This window comes from Erythrolamprus reginae, chromosome Z (genome assembly GCF_031021105.1).
Source record: "Erythrolamprus reginae isolate rEryReg1 chromosome Z, rEryReg1.hap1, whole genome shotgun sequence".
In the NCBI taxonomy this organism is placed as follows: domain Eukaryota; kingdom Metazoa; phylum Chordata; class Lepidosauria; order Squamata; family Dipsadidae; genus Erythrolamprus; species Erythrolamprus reginae.
This window is the reverse complement of record NC_091963.1, coordinates 31450603-31469974: the sequence shown is the minus strand read 5'-3', so window position 1 is coordinate 31469974 and position 19372 is coordinate 31450603. Positions and strand designations below refer to the sequence as shown.

General features: G+C 39.5%; 1 protein-coding gene across 5 annotated transcripts in view; it reads right to left on the bottom strand.

The window, feature by feature from the left end:
* The window catches only part of MLLT10 (MLLT10 histone lysine methyltransferase DOT1L cofactor), a 154708-nt gene that overhangs the window by 124285 nt on the left and 11051 nt on the right, over positions 1–19372 (bottom strand). For 4 of the 5 annotated variants that reach the window (XM_070727320.1, XM_070727321.1, XM_070727323.1 and 1 more), the window contains one exon: positions 15404–15458. The exons of the other annotated variant lie outside the window; for it this stretch is intronic. In XM_070727320.1, the coding sequence (XP_070583421.1) occupies positions 15404–15458 (55 nt within the window). The remainder of the gene's footprint in view (positions 1–15403; positions 15459–19372) is intronic. 5 annotated transcript variants of the gene reach the window in all.

Below are 19372 nucleotides of genomic sequence, written 5' to 3'. Positions count from 1 at the left end.
TATAAACACCTTGCTCTTCGTATGATATTGATTGGTCAATCATTCCTGAAGAGAATAGCAGTGGTGCTGAATTGTCTCCATTTGTACACAATCTTCTGATAGAAATGGATTTGTAAACTTTTCCAGCTTGGTGAGCATCAATAACTGTTTGTCAGAGATTCTCGGAAAACTCCAAAGATGTGTTATAAACATTAGGTTTGTATAAGGTGGAACCTGCCTTGCTCACACCTGATTACGAAAGCACACAATATATGTAAAGTATTTTTCGGAGTATAAGGTACACCTCTCCGCCCTCCCCAAAAAAGTGGGTGAAAGTGTCAGTGTGTCTTATACACCAAATACAGCCATTTTTGGCCTCCCAAAGGCCCACTCCTGCATCACATTTTTGCAAAAAATAAACCCATTGCAGTATGCAGAGGGTTTGGGAGGCCTGCAGAGTGCTCCTGTGGCAAAGGCAAAATCATCATTTTTGCAAAAAAGGGGGGGCATTTTTGCCTTCCCCCCAGTCCCAAGGAGCACTCCGCAGGCTTCCCAAAATTTCTGCTTGCCCTGTTTTTCACATTTTTGCAAAAACAAACTGAGGTGTGCAGAGGGTTTGGGAGACCTGCAGAGTGCCACTGGGGCTGGGAGAAGGCAGAAATACACTTATTTTTGCAAATAACAGGCAATTTTTGTGAAAAACTGGGCTCACAGAGGGTTTGAGAGGCTTGCAGAGTGCTTCTGAGGGCCGGCAAGAAGAAACAGCTTTTTTTCTTACTTACCTCTTCAAAATCTTGATGCATCATATAGTCCAAAAAATATGATAGTTTGGGAATATATTCCTCAGTGAATAAATTTGATTTTTTTTACTCATTTGTGTTTTTTCATTCAGTTTTAGGATTTTGAAAACAGATTTATTTCTGCAATATTTATGCAGAAATATTGACAATTTAGAAGGGCACATAAACATTTAAACAGCCCTATAATTGTCATAGCACATTGGTCTATGAACTCCTGGTTTATGACGGCACATGGCTGATATATTTCATATACATCAACACAAAATGAACACAGCAGCCTTTGCAGAAAAGTGCAAGAGACATTAAAATATTCTGAGATCCAAGACTATTTATTATAAAAATGCCTGAGAAGAAACCACTGAACCATAAGCTCTACTTGTCTCAATTATTCCTTAAATAACTTAATAAGAAATACTAAGAAATAATTCTTAGTTCTAGATAGGTTCGCTCTTTGATTAATTTCTATCCATTGTTTTCTTGTCCTCCTTTAGGTGCTTAGAATAGAAGAATAAGTTGACCCTTTCTTCTTTATGACAATACCTTAAATATTGGAATACTGCTATTACATCATTCCTAGTCCTTCTTTTCATTGCATTAGACATACCCAATTCCTTAACTGTTTTTCATGTTTAACTTATTTTATTTATTTAACTTGCTTGCTCACCTCTGCACTTTTTCTAAAGTCTCAACATCTTTTTTATATTGTGGTGACCAATACTGGCTTGCAATATTCCAAGTGTGGTCTTACAAATTATTAAAAAGTGTGTGCTGAGCAATATTTTTATCACCTGCAAAAGAGACTGCTTTTTTATGAACGGAAATAAAAAGACAGAAAGAGATTGGGTGATTTGGGAGGAGAAGCCACGTGAAGACAATATTTAGTGACGGGGTGATTTTGAAAGACTGAAGCACCCAAGACGAAGAAGAATGAAACTAATAAGAACTTGGTGATAATAGATTGATAGTAGAGATTTTTCTTTTCGAGCAAAGATAAAGAGAAGGGTTGTTGGAGTGAAGGAATTTTGTGAAGATGATTTGCGGTGACAGAGCAATTCTGAAAGATGGCAATATCTTACAGGAGAAGAAGGAGAAACAGCACACCTGAGATGAAAGAAAACAAGCCAAAGAAAGATTTGATAACCGCAAATCAATAGTATAGACAGTTTGATGTGTGGAAAAAAAGAGAAAGAAAGAGACCTGGTATCAAGGAGGGGAAAATGTTTGCGAAGGAGATCCATGGTTACAGGGTGTTTTTAAAGAACGGTGACATCTTGAAGGAGTGGGGGGACGGGACTGTATATCAGAGAAGAAAGAGGACGAAACTAGGAAGAACTTTAGGATACAGGATTGATAGAAGAACTCTGAGGGCAATCCTAGTGGTCTGTTGCCGGAAAAAGAGGATTGATGGAAAAAGGGAAAAAGAAAAAAGGAATGACTTTGCATAAAGAGAAGATCAGATAAGATCAAGGGAGGACGCTCTAACCAACCGCCTGGTGGTCTTTCTGGAGCACCTGCTCCATCCTCTGGTCTTCTGGCCACAGCAGCTCATCAGATTTGCCTAGCATGTGGCTCGATGTGTACAAAGATGACACCTGAGCGTACACAAGAGGCAGTTGTAAATGTTGTGCCAGATCTGGTGCCACGTTGAGGTTGGGGCAAGCCATTGGTGCTTGATAGTCTCTATGAAGAGTGGAGGAGCTGATATCACCTCTGCTTCTGAGGTGGTCTCCTCAAACATGGAGGCATTGGTAGAGGTTTCATTACATGTCCCAGAGGAAGAGGTTCCCAGATTGGCCACATTCTTAGCTTTAAAAATAAAAGCAATTTGAATAGACAGGGATGAAACAGGCCCAATAAGGCAGGAAGGTCAGGGGAAAGCCCCTCGTCCTCAGAGAGGTCCAGATCTAACTCACCAAACACCATCCATATGTTCAATATACTCTGAGGAATAGGTGCGATTAGAAGGTCCAGCCACGTTGGCGGAGGAAGTCGTGGACCTGACCCTCTGTTGAAGACCCTGCTCAATACCTTGCTTTACCGTGATGACTATGAGTTTTTGGACACAGGGTCCAGGTGTTGTGATCTGGGAGGAATCTCAAAGCCCCGCAGCCATTGAAGTGAAGGTTATTGATGCTTTGGAAACTGGCACCTCAGGAGCACTGTGATAGGGAGGAATCTCTCAGCTGTCTCTGTCCACCATTGTCAAATTTGGATTGTCCAAAGACATCGCTTCAGAGGGGTCCAGAGAAGCCACCTCGGCCAGATCAATGTTCTGGCCACATCTGGTTGAGTGCCTGGCCCCTGCAACACTCATCCCTCTGGGCCACCTTAGAAGACTTGGAAAGGAGGCCTGCAGAAGAGGAATACTGCTTGCAAGGACATGTCTTTGCAGGAGGATGAACTGGACGTCCCAGCTGAGGGCTGTGGGTCAGAGGCCAAATCCCATTTGGCTTGCCTCTTAGAGGGACAGCTTTTATGGGAGTTTCTGTGCCATTCTGCCCTTGAGTAGGTTCAGCAGTGACTGCGGCCGAACCTGGCCTGAAAGGCTTCAAACTGTTTTGGTTAGAAGTAATAGGACTTTGACCCACTCAAAATGGTTGCTACTAATGGCTGCTGCCTCGCCGAATGGGTCTCAATGGAATCGGTACCTGTGCCACTATCAAAATGGCTGCCGCTCACAAGATGGTCACTGCCTCACCAATTGTCACAAAATGGCCACCATCCACTGATGTGGCCACTTCAAAATGGTCACCGCTGTTTACCCTGGCCTGCTTTAGCCCTTAAGAAAGGAGCAAAGGCCAACTGCTACAATGCAGGAGACCAGATGGGGCTTGGAATGAGGCTGTCAAGCCGTGAAGACAACTGGCTAGTGCCGGTACAAGGGGCGAAGACCCCTATGCCGGAAGGCAGGTGATTGACATCCAGCAGCAAGGTTGAAGTCTGGGCCGTCATTGCAAGGATCGAGGCTGGGTGCGAACTCTGATAGGAGGGGCCAAGGCCCCGATGCCAGCAAACAAGAGACAGGGCAGCTGCATGGACGTGATAGCTCCAGCAGCAAAACTCTAGTCTGGTTGACATATTATATCTGAGCGGCAACAGAGCCACAGTTTCCCTGGCCTTCAGTTGCATGAACGCAAGGGCTCCAGAGATCAAGTGATGAAAATGACAGTAGATGCCGAGAAGGCCAGGGTGACACCTCAAACAGGGTCAGAGTAACAAACCTGGGTAATCCTGAGGCCAAGACGAGAGGGGGAACCCTTAGACCTAGTGGCCTTCGGCTTGAGTCTCAGCAAGCGGAGCAACCCAAAGCTCACACTTGCTTAACCCAGCTACTCCAGTGGTAGTAGATCAGCTGGGGATAAACCCATGGTTAAATCTGTCAGTGATAGATGGTGGAGAAAGACCTAAAAAGAATGGAAGCCATAAAAGATCCCGCATCCTATTCAGCCTGAGGACTGAGACAAAAGTGAGGGAATTGAGGCAGCAGGATGAAGATATTAATTTGTAAGATTCAGTCCTCACTGGCTGAAGGAATGGTGTCATCCCATTCTTGGAGGTTAAAATCAAGATCATGTTAAGTGTTAATACCCACTTTATAATCCCTTGATAAGGCCACACTTGGAATACTGCATCCACTTTTGGTTGCCACGATTAAAAAAGATATGGAGACCCTAAAAAGAGTGCAGAGAAGAGCAACAAAGATGATTAGGGGACTGGAGGCTAAATCATATGAAGAACGGTTGCAGGAACTGGGTATGTCTAGTTTAATGAAAAGAAGGACCAAGAGTGACATGATAGCAGTATTCCAATATCTCAGGGACTGCCACAAAAACAAGGAATCAATCTATTCTCCAAAGTACCTGAGGGCAGGACAAGCAATGGGTGAAAACTAATCAAGAAGAGAAGCAACCTAGAACTAAAGACAAAGTTCCTGACAGTTAGAACAATTAATCAGTGGAACAACTTGCCTCCAGATGTCGTGAATGCTGCAACATTGGAAGCTTTTAAGATGTTGGATAATCACTTGTCTGAAGTGGTGTAGGGTTTTCTGCCTAGGTAAAGGGTTGGACTAGAAGACCTCCAAGGCCCCTTCAAATTATGTTATTCTGTTCTGTTCAAAGCACTTATATAATATAATCAGTCTGTTTTAAGAAAGATTTTTATAGAAATTTAGTTTTATATGAAAAAAAATGTTTTAAAGCACCTTTTGATGTTAACCAATAATGATAAAGGTAGTTAAAATATCTTTCTACTTACTAAGAGCACAAAGCTATTATTTCTAACAGAAAATTATAAAGTTATAAAGTAAAATAAAATTCCAATCTAGTTTACCAAAACGCAGAACAATTATCGGTATAGGTTCTCAACAACTGAACAGTGTGCAGCGTGGAAGGTATAGAGAATGTAGTAAAGTTTTGGGGTTCCAGAAAAGTCACATATACAATTTTTATTTCCTTAAAAAATCATAACCATTTACATGTGTTTTTGCATTAATGCATTCCACTCTTTTCAACAATAGAAAGCAATGGGATTTTTTTTACCTAGGTCCAAAATGTAAATCAGCCATGTTTTTGAATAAAACTGTCTATGTTCACTTTTCCCTTGTTAATTAAACATTTTTCACAATTCCCAAGTAGTTCTCAGTTAACAACTATGCTGAAGTTGCAACAGCAATGAATGAGTGCTACTTACAACTGATCTTCACAGCCCTGGCTGGTGTAGCACCTCTATAGTCACGTGATCATCATTTATTACTTTTCCTGCCAGCTTCCACAAGCAAACTCAGTGGGGAAATAGGCAGAGAAGGTTGCAAATCACTTCTGAAAGTAGCTCCTGCTGCTTTTCTCCCAAGGAACCATGTTACCACTCTTAGCATTTGCTTTTTTAATGCTGTCTTTTCATCAACATTTTCGAAATGCACATCATTTTTATAAAATCATTATATTTATACTGATCTTATGCATCTGGTCTAAAAAAAATATTTAAATATTTAAATAATTCCTAAATATGCTGATATTTTTCTGTGTAATAAATCTCACTGTATTTGAGTCCTACATCAAGCCATATTAACAAATAAAAGCGTGAGAGATGTAGTCTTTGGCTGTTCTTTATGGCATGCCCCAGAACTCAATGTTCTCTCTGGTCTTTTTAAGATCTACATGAAGCCATTGGGTGGGATCATCCAATACCCCGGGATAAGATATCATCAGTATACCATAACACTCAACTTTGTGCCTAAGGTGACACAAGCATTGCTGGTGCTGTCCTCTCATGGTGCCTAGAGGCTCTGGGGGCCTGGGTGGTGAACCACATGCTTTAGCTTAACCCTGGTAAGACCAAGTGACACTGGGTACATGGAGCTTCAGGATCCATGAATTTAATATATTATTCTTCCCCAGACAAACCCAGTGTGGCTTTGGTGTTCTTCTAGACTCTGCTTGAAGAGCAGATTGCAGTCCTTGCTAGAAGAGCCCTTGGAATATAATCCCCCTTGAGGTGAAATCTGCCCACACCCTTATTCTTCCAAAACAACCTGAAAACCTGGCTTTGCCAACTGGCCTGGATCCCAGAAGGAGGTGGCTAGTAGATTAACAGAAGATCCTTTGTCTACCCCATCTACACATTGGTTCTTTTTATACATTTTAACATTAGTATTAGGTTTTAATTTTTAACATCTAATGTTTTAATTCTGAATTTTCCCCCTTTATTTATGGTGTTGTAAGCCACACAGAGTTGCTTGGTAGTGATGGATGGCATAAAACTAATTAAGTAAGTTAACAAAAAATACATAAATCAATATAGGATCTTGCAGGATACAGCCACAGTGATGCCTCTATTATCGCGAGGGTTCCGTTCCAAGACCCCTCGCGATAATCGATTTTTCGCGATGTAGGGTTGCGGAAGTAAAAACACCATCTGCACATGCGCGCCCTTTTTTCTATGGCCGCGCATGCGTAGATGTTGGAGTTTGCGTTCCCCGCAGCCCACGCAAAGGGGAAACCCCGATTTGGCTCCTCGCTGCTGCTGCGCTACCGAGCAGATCAGCTGCTGGGCGGCCGAAGGAACCTTCCCTGGGTCTTCCCCCTCTTGCTGGCGGGCGGGCGAGCGGCGGGCATCAGCGAGGAGCCGGGGTTTCCCCTTTGCGTGGGCGGCCGGGAAGACCCAGGTTGGGGGTTCGGGGGGGGTGCTGGGAAGCCCCCCAGGCCGGCTGCGACCTTTTAAAATAGCCGCGCCGCTTCCCAGCTGAGTCCTGAAGCCAAACGCGGAAGTTCGCCTTTGGCGTTTGGCTTCAGGACTCAGCTGGGAAGCGGCGCGGCTGTTTTAAAAGGTCGCAGCCGGCCTGGGGGGCTTCCCAGCACCCCCCCCAAACCCGGGTTGGGGGTTCGGGGGGGTGCTGGGAAGCCCCCCAGGCCGGCTGCGACCTTTTAAAACAGCCGCGCCGCTTCCCAGCTGACTCCCGAAGCCAAACCCGGAAGTGGTTTTTTTTTTTAATTTTTTTTTTTAAATCGCGATATAGCGTTTCGCGAAGATCGAGATCGCGAAACTCGAGGGATCACTGTATATACGAATCTAAAATTAGTTAAATGTGATCCGTTTCCAAACTACAGAGAGAAGAATTATAATCAATGTAATGACTTTAACAATGTAAAATTGCTTAGTCACAGTGAATCTACAAATTGTAATGTAATCTGATTGGTTGACAAATGTATATACAATGATGCACCTCTGCATAGGTGTGGCTTGATGATAGCGTAGCTTAGAGATACTGTGTGGCTTGTGACTAGGTGTGGCTTAGTGTGGTTTGTGATGGCTGATTATTTTTGAAGAATATCTTGGATGAAGACTTGTAGTTGAGTATTGTAACTGAGAATAGTAGATAGAGATATGAGTATTGTGTATAATATCTACTAGAGATAACTAAAGTGTAAATAGTTATAGTGTAGGTTTGCTGCAAAAGAAGTAAATATTTTCTTAAGAAACTCTGCAGTACTTGTCTTCAATTATCTTCAAGACTACTGATATCCTGGTCTGAGGCAGACTGGTTAGCTGCTTTAGCTATCTGGGTGGGCTAGCTTCTAAAAACCACTACTCCAACACACTGTTTTACAGATTATAAGAAATATTAAAAGAAATTCTGAAATCATTGATATTGAAATCTATCCGCTAATGTTGATTAGCTGAATCCATGTTTTATCACCTTGAATATCTACAGCTATTTTAAAAGAATATCAGATTGCAGACTTGATAGTCCTATTCAATATTCATTCAAGTGATTTGGAAAGAGAGTGTCCTGTGCCAGGTCACCCAGTTGGTTTCATGACTAAAGCAAGTCTAGAACTTACAGCCTTCCAACTTGTAGCTTGGTGTTAATTATTACAATCTGGTCATAAAGTCTAATAGAAATAGATGAAGAAGACAAGGTAGAAATGAAATCCACTTAATCAATTCATGCTGTATACTATTAACCCCAACAGGTAGTAAAAATAATGAAGTTAATCTCAATCTTATTTGAACTGCTACTGGCAGAGAAAACAAGCAACTGGCTAGCTGCTATAAGAAGATATGTGTCAAAATGTTCTCCCGGAGTATTTACCATAAAAATGTTCTCATCAAAACTACTTTTTCTAGAGAACTTTATATGATGCAAGTATGACAGAGGGAGTTAAGGGCAGATCATTTTGTTATATCACTAATAATTTGAACCATACCACCACACAGACACAGTAATGCATTTACTGATCTACCATTGAACACAACACATTCCCACATAGTCAAACTGTAAAACATCCCTGGGCTCCAGCCTCATACTACCCAAAGGCTTGAGGCTAACCAATGCCACCAATCCCTCACTTGACAAATGCCATTCTTGAAACATATTGTTTTAATAATAACATTTCATGTACTCAAACAGATTTTGAAAAATGCTGATCAATTTTACACTGTACACCATTTCATGGTTTCACAGTAGATCTTTTAGGCTTTATGAAAGAGTTCTGCCGGTATATTTAAATGTGCAATTTTGTATTTACAAATAGTTCCAAGAATAATGCTTAAAGCTATACAATCTATCAAAATCTGCATGTCCTGTGATGGGATATTTTACTTTGTTCATAACTCTTCACAAAAAAACTGAGAGGCTTAATCCAATTTTATTCATACACAAGGTGAATGCCTATGTTGAATATATAAACAATAAATTTGTAAAGTTAGAGATCTTCCAACATAAAAAATGTTACTTTTGAAAATAGGAACTTTTTCAAAATAATTATTTATTTATATCAAAACCTACTACATGGCAACCTAGCCTCTTGAAACTCAACATGGAGACTTTTTATTAAATATTTATGTATGTGTGTGTATTTTAAGATAACAGTTTAGCATCCTAATTTTGCACTAGGATTTTTATAAATAAAAGTATTGTGTAGATTGTAGATTTAAGGGAATTCAGAGTTAGAAAATGCTGATTCGAAAGCGAAGTATGACATTCTTTGTAAACTAGGAGATCCCCAGTGAAATCTTTAAAAATGACAACAAAACGATTGCATTAAGTTGACTTTTAACTAAGCAAATGCTTTTCAGAAATCCTGCTATAAAACTAACAAAGAATGCTGCTCTACAGCATTCCTGATCATCATCCAGTTGGAGAAGATTTCAATCCCAACAAAGCCTTTACATTTAACAAAACTAAAGGACTGCATTGTGTATACTGTAGGCTTCCAAATTAAAAACAAGTTTACCACAAAGCAACACACAGGGGGTGTTGGGTGTTGGGGAAGAGATTAGATTTAAGTTTCCCTTAAAACGGAGTCTCTAAATTACATAAAAAGAAATCATGTTATAAAAAGGGAAACATGCTATATGGTTACTAATTTTGTCTTTAAATTGCCATAATTGAGGATAGTTAAACAAGAAAAGGCATTTGAAATATGCAAGTTGGAACAAGACTTACAAACCGGCATGTACATAGTGATTATTTGTTGTTGAAATCTGATAATATATTATCAACTACAGAAACTTTTGGATTTTAAATTAGAGTGAAATGTTATATTAAAAAGATTAAGATGCTTTTGCTAATTCCTCAGATGAAAAATAACTATGTAATATTACAAGATTAAGTGAACTAATTTACTGAAAGTGGAAGAATAACAACTAAGCACACAAAAAAGTGTGAAAAGTCACCTCAGTCTAACAACAATTACAAACTAATAATCAAGATACATCCTTTGCCTTCACATTAGCAATTCTGCAAACTAGATATCTGTCTTTTATCTTTAGGATAGTTTACAATCTTTAAAGATTTTAATCTGAACTTTGGTGATTCAAAATACATAAAATAATGTGTAAAAAATGTTATGATTTTTTTTCATGGCAAAAGAACCCTAGATCTAAAAAAAACTTTTGGAATGAGAAGTGAAACATGTTAAAAAAAAAACCCAAGACAGTCCAGTTGAAAAAGTACCTTTGGGACATCAAGGAAAAGCTAGGAATGATTTTCATGTTTAGCCATGCATGATTAAGAAGAGACGTCTGAAGATATAATAATAATGCAATATGTGATAGATCATTTATATTTATTTTAAAATTTGTGTGCAACTATATATGGTATGTATCTCCCAGGAGATATATATATATACAGTATATATAATCACATGTTTTTGCTGTGGATCCAACAGGAATGTGTATATATACATATATACAGAGAGAGAGAGAGAGAGCGCATACAGCATAAAATACTATCCACGTAAGTTATGGAAAGTACAGTACACTAATAAACAAGTGTATCTCTATAAAAAATCTCAAAAAATAAACATCAAGTTAGATAGGTTCAACACATTAGTTGCAGTTCACTAAAGCTCCACTAGATGGCACTGGACAGATAAAAGGTGGTTTTAAAAACTGGAAGAGAACAGGAAGGGCAGATTATAATTACCATACTACCTTACTCATTAACACAGAGGTCCCCAACCTTTTTTGCACCAGGGACCGGCTTTAAGCTAGACCAGTTTTCCATGGCCCGGTGGGGGGGGGGGGAAGCTAGCTGTCAGCGGCGCCGTAAAAGGGGCGATCAAGAGAGGAATGGGTGAATGAATGGACGGAGGGTGGGAAGGAAGGAAGGAAAGAGGGAAGGGACAGGAACAAAAGAAGGGTGCAAAGGAAGCAAGGAAAGGTGTGAAAGGGGAGAGTAAGAGAGGAAGGAGTGAAAGAAGGGAATGAGGGAGGAAGGAAGGGAGGAAGGAAAAGGAAAGCAAGAAATGGAGGGAGGAAAGGAAGGAAAGAAAGAAAGAAAGAAAGAAAGAAAGGGGGAAGGGACAGGAACAGAGGAAGGAAGCAAGGAAACTTATGAAAGGGGAGAGTAAGGGAAGAAGGTAGGAAGGAGAAAGAAAAGAAGAAATAGAGGAAGGGAAGGTAAAAGAGAGAAAGAAAAAGAGCAAGAAAGAAAGCAAGAAAGAGAAAGAAAGAAAGGCAACTTCAAAGAAAGGCTCACTGAGCATCTCTCACTCTCTCTCTCTCTTTCTATCCTTCTTTCTTTCTCTTCCTTTCTCTCTCTCCTCTTCCTTTATCTCCTCTCTCTCTCCCTCTCTCTTTCTCTCCCCCTCTCTCCCCCTTTCCCTCTCTCCCTCTCTTGCTATCTCTCCCCCCTCTCCCTCTCTCTTTCTCCCTCTCCCTCTCTTTCTCTCTCTCCCCCCTCTCTCTTTCTCTCTCTCTCCCCCTCTTTCTCTCTCTTCTTCTCACTTTCTCTCTCTTGTTTTCTTTCTGTCTCTTTTGCTTTCTCTCTCTCTCACTCTTTCTTGTTTTCTTTCTCACGCTCTTTCTCTCTCTTGTTCTCTCTCTTGCTATCTCTTTCTCTCCCCCCCCTTTCTCACTCACTCTTTCTCACTTTCTCTCTATCTTGCTGTCTGTTGCTCTCACTCACTCTCGTTCTCTCTCCATTCTTCTCAGCGATGACGCGCGCACGCCCTGCCCGCCTCACCTTTGCGAGAGCACTTTCGCCCCGGGCTCTCAGCAAGGGGGTTTGGAGTAGAGGCGGGGCCGGCGAAGGTGATATTGAATGTCGGGGGAGAACGGGCGGCTGCAAGCGCTCCCTATCCCCCTGCTAGCCCACTCGGAATATTCAAAATAAGAAAAGCCTTCGCCGGCAAAGGTTTTTCTTATTTTGAATATTCCGAGTGGGCTAGCAGGGAGATAGGGAGCGCGTGCAAATACCCGTTCTCCCCCGACATTCAATATCACCTTCGCCGGCCTCCGCTGAGGAAAGCCTTTGCCGGCATTTCCTCTCGTTGTCAAGGAGGCGCAGCGGCGGGCGGAGAGAGGGAAGGAGGGGGGGGGGCAGCGGCGTCCCTCCTGGCCTTGGCGGGCCGCCCAACCCTCCCCACCTCCTGCAAACGCGGCGGGCGGCGGGGGGAGAGCGAGGAGCCGGTTCCGGCGGGCGCGGGGCTTGGCTGGCTGGCGGGGGGAGCGCCGCTGGTGATGCGGAAAGGCCGAGGGGGCCCTGGCGCCGCGGACCGGCTGAAAAGCTCCAACGGCCCGGTCCCGGTCCGCGGACCGGCGGTTGGGGACCTCTGCATTAACATATAAGACTCTTTGGATGGACCTGCTTTCCGTGCCCAAGAGGATCATTACCATTAGTTGATCCATGATAAAATTTCCTGAAGAAAGGGCAGAAAGTAATCATAAGCTTGACACTTGTCTACTCAGCTAGATTCCCCTATCATCATAAAATAATTATCACCATCTCTCCTGTAAGAATCATAATGGAAAATCACTTGTTTTTAAATAATACCATTTTACTTTCTAAACACTTTGGAGGTAGGGTATAATTGTAATAATAAATGTATTCACTATTATGTCAAAAGAGTAAACTCATCTCAACTTTTATTTTATTTTACCTTTATTTTATTTTACCTTTCCATATCACCTGTTCTCAGTTTTACAAAGTATCTAACATATCAGAATATTCACAAGAGTACATTTTATAAAACAAACTTCTAAAATGAGTTATCCTTTTTATTCCATTTTACAGTCCATATCACGTCTAGATTATAATAGGTACTCAAGGATCAGGGGAATTATAAAATAAAACATGCAGAAGACATCAGATTATTGTAAACCTTCTCCATAACCATGTCCTTTACCTTTAAGTGCTTTCTACCGGTATAAATCAACCAGAGCTCCAGTAGAGCAGCAGAAAGCATTCCAAAAAATCTACTGCATCCAGAATCCAGAGGGAAAGTAATCTTAATTATCAGAAAACTTTGTGCTTGCGTTCTTCTATTATAACTGTTTACAATTACAACATTCATCACAGCATCCACTGAAGCATTAACTAAAGGATTCATTCATGGAGTAGCAACATTGCATATACAAATAGCGAAGTTTAAGTTAAAATTCTTAAAAGCAGCATTAAGAAACAACACCCATCTTTCATTCAAAGATAGAATTTGTATAAATATCCAACCTTTAACCCATATTCAAAATATCACGCTAATAAATTGCTAAACAAAAATAATTATGAAAAGGTTGACTTCTTCTAATAAAGCAATTTTGAAGTCTTAAATAATAAAAATTTACAAGTTCTGTATTATAAACACTAAAGCAAAGCAGTATAATTACAAACCTAGGAGCTATAGAGGGGTGTGTGTTCGTGCGTGTGTGTGTGGTGTTTGTACCCCTCAAAGACACACTGGTGTGCATGAACATGAAAATAATGCATAAAACAAAATGTATTACTTTAATCTTAATTTACTTTTGTACATTTTATGAAATAATGTTCTGGAACAGGTGTATTAAATACATTATATTTCAGGAAGCCACAACAAGAGAAATCTGCGGTCAGCACATTAGTAAAATTTTATTTTTTTATAATCCTGCTAGGATTATAAATATCAGATTAATTTAAATTAGAAAATGTTAAATATATAATTTTTGCAAAGTTCAACACAAACAAATTCTTCATTACTTCAAGTAATTTGCTCTGTACTAGATACAGTGTTTGGCTACATGGCAGGGACTTCTGAACAGTGGCAGTTTCCTCTTTATGGTAATTATACTTCCCTCCTTCCTTATTTCAGACATTAATAAACAAAAACTACTATTCTACCAGGGTTTAGAAACATCAGAGCCTGATTTACATTTTTATTGTTCTATGGAATTGCTACATAATTTATTATGTGTGGTTTTAAATTAGCATTGCTATTTTTATATTAAAGTAGTTGTTATTACTAAGTATGTTGTGGATTTTTAAATGGTAAGTTAAAACTAGAATGCAAGTTAAGTGCTTTGTTATGAAATTTATATTTAAAAAGCAAACCTGAATTTATCTTCATTTGTAAGGATCAGTTTGTAAGAAAAGAAAAATTTTAATCCCTTTCCAAAATTTGCCAAAGCAGAAGTGGAAGCCAATAATTTTAAAGTAGTTTTACGTTACTATATCATTGTATATTCCACCTCATTTTATACATGCAACTTGAGAGCAGAAAATTAAAGCTTCAAATGGAATTATAAAGTTCACTAAAGAATTTCTGCATCAATTCAGTGTACAATTTATATACAGTCCTCTAACATAATACAGTAGTACCTCGTGATACGAACTTTTCAAGATACGAACCTGGGGTCTGGAAAAATTTTGTCTCTTCTTATGAAGTTTTTTCACCTTACGAACCTGCCGCCCGAATGCCGAGCCCGGAAGTTTGGGTTCAGCATTCGGGTTTGTAAGGCCACCGAGAAGCTTTTTGAAACAGCTGGGGGGCTTCTCGGTGCTCCCCCAAATGCCAAACCTGGAGGTTCAGCAAAAGTTCGGGTTCGGCGTTCAGGAGGTCGCCAAGAAGACCCGCTGCCCGTCTGTCACCTTGCCAGAAGAGCTGCAGAGCTGTCGGCCGGTCGGGAGGCTCAAACAGAGGTGGAGAATCCCAATGGGGAATTCCATGGGTGGAGCTTTGACATCACAAAGACGTCCTTCCCGGCTGGCCGAAATGTGGCCCAGCGGAGCGCCGTTTTGCAATTTTTTTTTTTGCTTGCACGCATTAATTTATTTTACATTGTTTCCTATGGGAAACACTCTTTCGTCTTACGAACTTTTCGCCTTACGAACCTCCTCCCGGAACCAATTAAGTTCGTAAGACGAGGTATTACTGTACTATTCTCTTTTTTACTATGTATAAGAAGATGTGAATTAAGGAAAAGAACGATTTTCTCAAATTCATGCCTATATATAAAATTAAATATATGTTACACTGATGAAGATTTACATAACCAAATATAATAAATAGTATATAAAAATTTAAGAGATTTTTACTGTCTCAAAAAATGTATAGATTTTAACCTAAAAGCTTTTACCACTCATAATACCAGTTAATTGTATTATTCCCTTTTAAATTTGATTTATATGGCTGTTCAATTCACAAAAATGACTCTGTCCAGATTATAAGTGGTTAAAAGCTTAAATATAAAGGAACTAAAATAAAATTCAGATAGAACAGAATAATCAAGCCAAGCATTGCATATTCCATTCAAGATGTTTCACTTCTAGACATGCTTATATATGTCCAGAACTAAAGAAAAAGAGGTAAGCAGTATATGTAATTTCATAAGCAAAAAAATTTAAAGAAAAGGTTTTAAATACTTACCCCCACCATCAGTCCTCTTTAAAGCACCATCTTTGTGAGGGCACAACTCACATTTCTAAAGGAAAATAAACACAATTATTAACAGCAGAAAAAGAAAAACATAATGTATGAAATATCTTTAACTTGTAATTTAGTTTTTCCAGTTAAGGTAATTAAGAGAATTTTTCATGTATTAAAAAACTTCCTTTGCCGTAATCAAAGCTCCATATTTTCCCATTATTGTTACTAACTCCATATGAATTTACAGTGATCCATGGAAGATGATAAAAACTTCTTCAGTTTTTAGTAAAAAAAACCTTCAGTGAAGACACAACTAAAAAAACCACAGTATCTTCATATTTTATAATAATCATATCCAAATCTATATATCTTGAATCTACCATTTCAATCTTTTTCAGCCAACCACACCAATGCACACTGGAAGCGATGAAAGGAATAATCCATTATATCTGTAATAGGAAATAATCCACCACAGGGTAAATTGTAGATAATGATTATTGCAGGTGCACTTCAGCCAGACATTTTCCTCTGCACTTGCTCACACCTAATATTTATTTCATTTTCATTTTTTCCACTTAGCCAGGCATATTTCAAAGAGAAGAGGGAAAGGGCAGACTTTATTGTCATTGCCCAGTAAAAGGGAATACTTTGAGAGACTCAAAAGAAAGTGAAGGAAGACAACTACAGTTTAGGTGAAAAAAGCTAGCACAACCAAGATATAAGGGTCAGGCAAAGGAAACATCTGAAAGAGACTCCACCTTAATTAACTTACCGGGAGTCTGATTGTGAATTTACTCTTTTTCCTCAGATTGGCATTAAAGAGGCCTTTTTGAAATGCACGATTCTTACTCTTTGGTGTTTATTTTTATTTATTTATTACTTAGATTTGTATGCCGCCCCTCTCCGAAGACTCGGGGCGGCTCACAACACGTGGAAACAAATCATAAATAATCTGACAATTTAAAATATTAAAGATTTAAAAAAAGACCCCATATACTAACAGACATACACACAAGCATACCATATATAAATTAAACATGCCCAGGGGAAGATGTTTCAGTTCCCCCATGCCTGACGACAAAGGTGGGTTTTAAGGAGTTTACGGAAGGCAGGAAGAGTAGGGGCAGTTCTAATCTCCGGGGGGGGGTTGGTTCCAGAGGGCCGGTGCCGCCACAGAGAAGGCTCTTCCCCTGGGGCCCGCCAACCGACATTGTTTAGTTGACGGGACCCGGAGAAGGCCCACTCTGTGGGACCTAATCGGTCGCTGGGATTCGTGCGGCAGGAGGCGGTCTCGGAGATATTCTGGTCCAATGCCATGAAGGGCTTTAAAGGTCATAACCAACACTTTGAATTGTGACCGGAAACTGATCGGCAGCCAATGCAGACTGCGGAGTGATGGTGAAACATGGGCATACCTAGGTAAGCCCATGACTTCTCTCGCAGTGTGCCAGGTATGTGGCATTTGAGAATCACACTACAGCATCCATGACAAGACTTTGGAACAAGTCTGCACAACATGGGATTTGCCAGCCAAATAGCTTTGTGCAGCCTGCTGGAATTTTCTGAAATTCATTAAATTCCCTGATGCCAATGTTCCCAATGCAAGGACCCACCAAGACACACTACTGAGCATCTCAATACCTACAAGGCTCATCAATATTACCAGCACCTTCCCTGTCACTGTGCTACTAGCTGCCAAACAGCTGATTGGCATGACAGGTATTCCTTTATGGGCTGTGATTATTTTTATTATTTCTCAATATGGCTTTTTGCTCCCTAGAAGTTCTGCAAATCTAATATTATAGGAAAAGGAATCTATGTGACCCAAAAAGTAAATGGAAAAAGAAAAGTAGTGTTAAGCAATAGAAAAACTGACATATGGAAGAACAGTAAGGAAGGTTAGATTTGGGGGGGGAAAGATTTTTGGAAAGCTAGATAAAAAAGTACCGAATAATTAAATTAAATTTGCATTTATTTTAAATTTCCATTTTCATGAATGTCACCAATATTGAATCTTAATAAAATAAATTTTCATCCAGCCTAACTAATCATACTCATAACAGCAACTATTTGATGACAGAATGTTCTATGATACTTTTAGAAAACTAGATACACCTGCTGGCTTAAAATGTGAGGATAATCCTAAACTACTTCTTAATAAAGCTGAACGTTGTATTGTTAAAATATGCTAATTAGTTTTGTTTCAAGAGAGAAATATGATTACACTGATCTAGATTTCTAGCCCCAAATAAAAGGCTCAGACTTCCACTTGGTGCAGATCCTCTGCTGAAGGCATCTGACTTTTATTCTTTCTGACATGGATATAGTGCAGAGGAGCCTATGGATCATTCTAACAGAATGTCTGAGACTCTAGGTTTTTACTTTCAGTTTGCATAACTATGGTTAGTTTTTGTAGTTTATCAGTTATTAATCATACGGATATCTATTCTAAGATGGGCAGTTATACAATGTAGATAGTTCTCATTTTATCTCATACAATGACAATTTGCAGTTACAACAATGATGAAAAAGTAATTTTACAACTAAATTTCATGTTTACAACCTTGCAGTACAAAGCAAAGGAAACCTTAAATAAGATCATGAATAGTGGCAATTTCACTTAATAAGCTTAATAAGCAAATTGCCAGGCCCAGTTATCGTCACTAAATGAGGACTACCTGCTTTTAAACTAAATATGTGCATACATTTGCTCAAACTATAAAATTGTTTGCTAGATGCAATTATCCCATACAACAGAGATTTATACAAATACAGTCAGAACCCTATTGTATTTCCCATTCCTTCCTAATGCTCTCTCATATTGAGTTTATCTTTTCACATACTATATTATTAAACACAAATTTATTTTTCCATAATACAGTACTTCAGGTGGTTATGAATTACTTACATTCCTCTAATTACAATCATTCATTTAAAGAATATCTTAAAATTAAAGCTTCCATCAAGTCCCTTGAGTTGCTAAAACTGATAAAGCAGAACCAAAGGAACAATAGTCATCTGACACCTAGTGGTATAGCAGGGTGGTTTGTATAAATTTACACACAACCAATCAAAGAACTGAAGTGATAGCTAACCAGCCAATTTTTCACTGTTGTCTGTGATACACCCACATGGATTAGTAACAACTTCATACCTAGAAGAGTTGTGCCACAATAGGAATTACCCTTCCAAACCTTGCAATTCCATAGGAACAGAGGTCCGGTCTACAGAGGGATATGAAAAAGGGAAGACTGGAGCCATGTGGCTACCCAGCGTAAGGTGACTATGAATGGTCATGGGGGAATAATGATAATGTTCAGTTCTGAAAAGTGAACAGCAGTAAACTGAGTCCTTCGGATTGGGCGGCACAGAAGTCTAATAAATAAATAAATAAATAATAAAAATTAAAAAGGAGACATGGCTATTTTGCTAACTCATACATAAAATGATCGTCACTTCCATTTGTAGATTGTTAAGGGATAAATTTTTATGGCCTTTAAAGGCCACAGAAAAACCAGAAATAAAATTTGCTTCCAGCAAAAGAATATCTTAAACTCCAAGTAAAATATGAGAACATTGTAGACATCCAAAAACGTTCAGTGACTTGAGTGATTCACAAAATGTGGCAATATAATATTCTGATTCAGATGGAAGATTAAGAGTGATTTTGGAAGGAAATAACTTTATGGATAAAGATAATTCTATAAAACAGCCTGCCTTATGAAACAGCATTCCCTTGGAAGATCCAGATGGTTTGACCCTATTAGCCTTTCTTAAAGCATTAAAGACCTAGCTGGTCCCCAAACCTTTGGGCCCCAGAGGTTAAGAGGACCCTGATTTGTGTAGTTCCAGGATTTTTTTTCTTTTGGTTCTGGGCTGGAATGAGGCAGGGTAGGCCTCTTAGAAAGTTCTGAATCTCAAAGAGAAATTTTGGGGGGCCAACAATAGTGCAACACAGACATTAAGTGT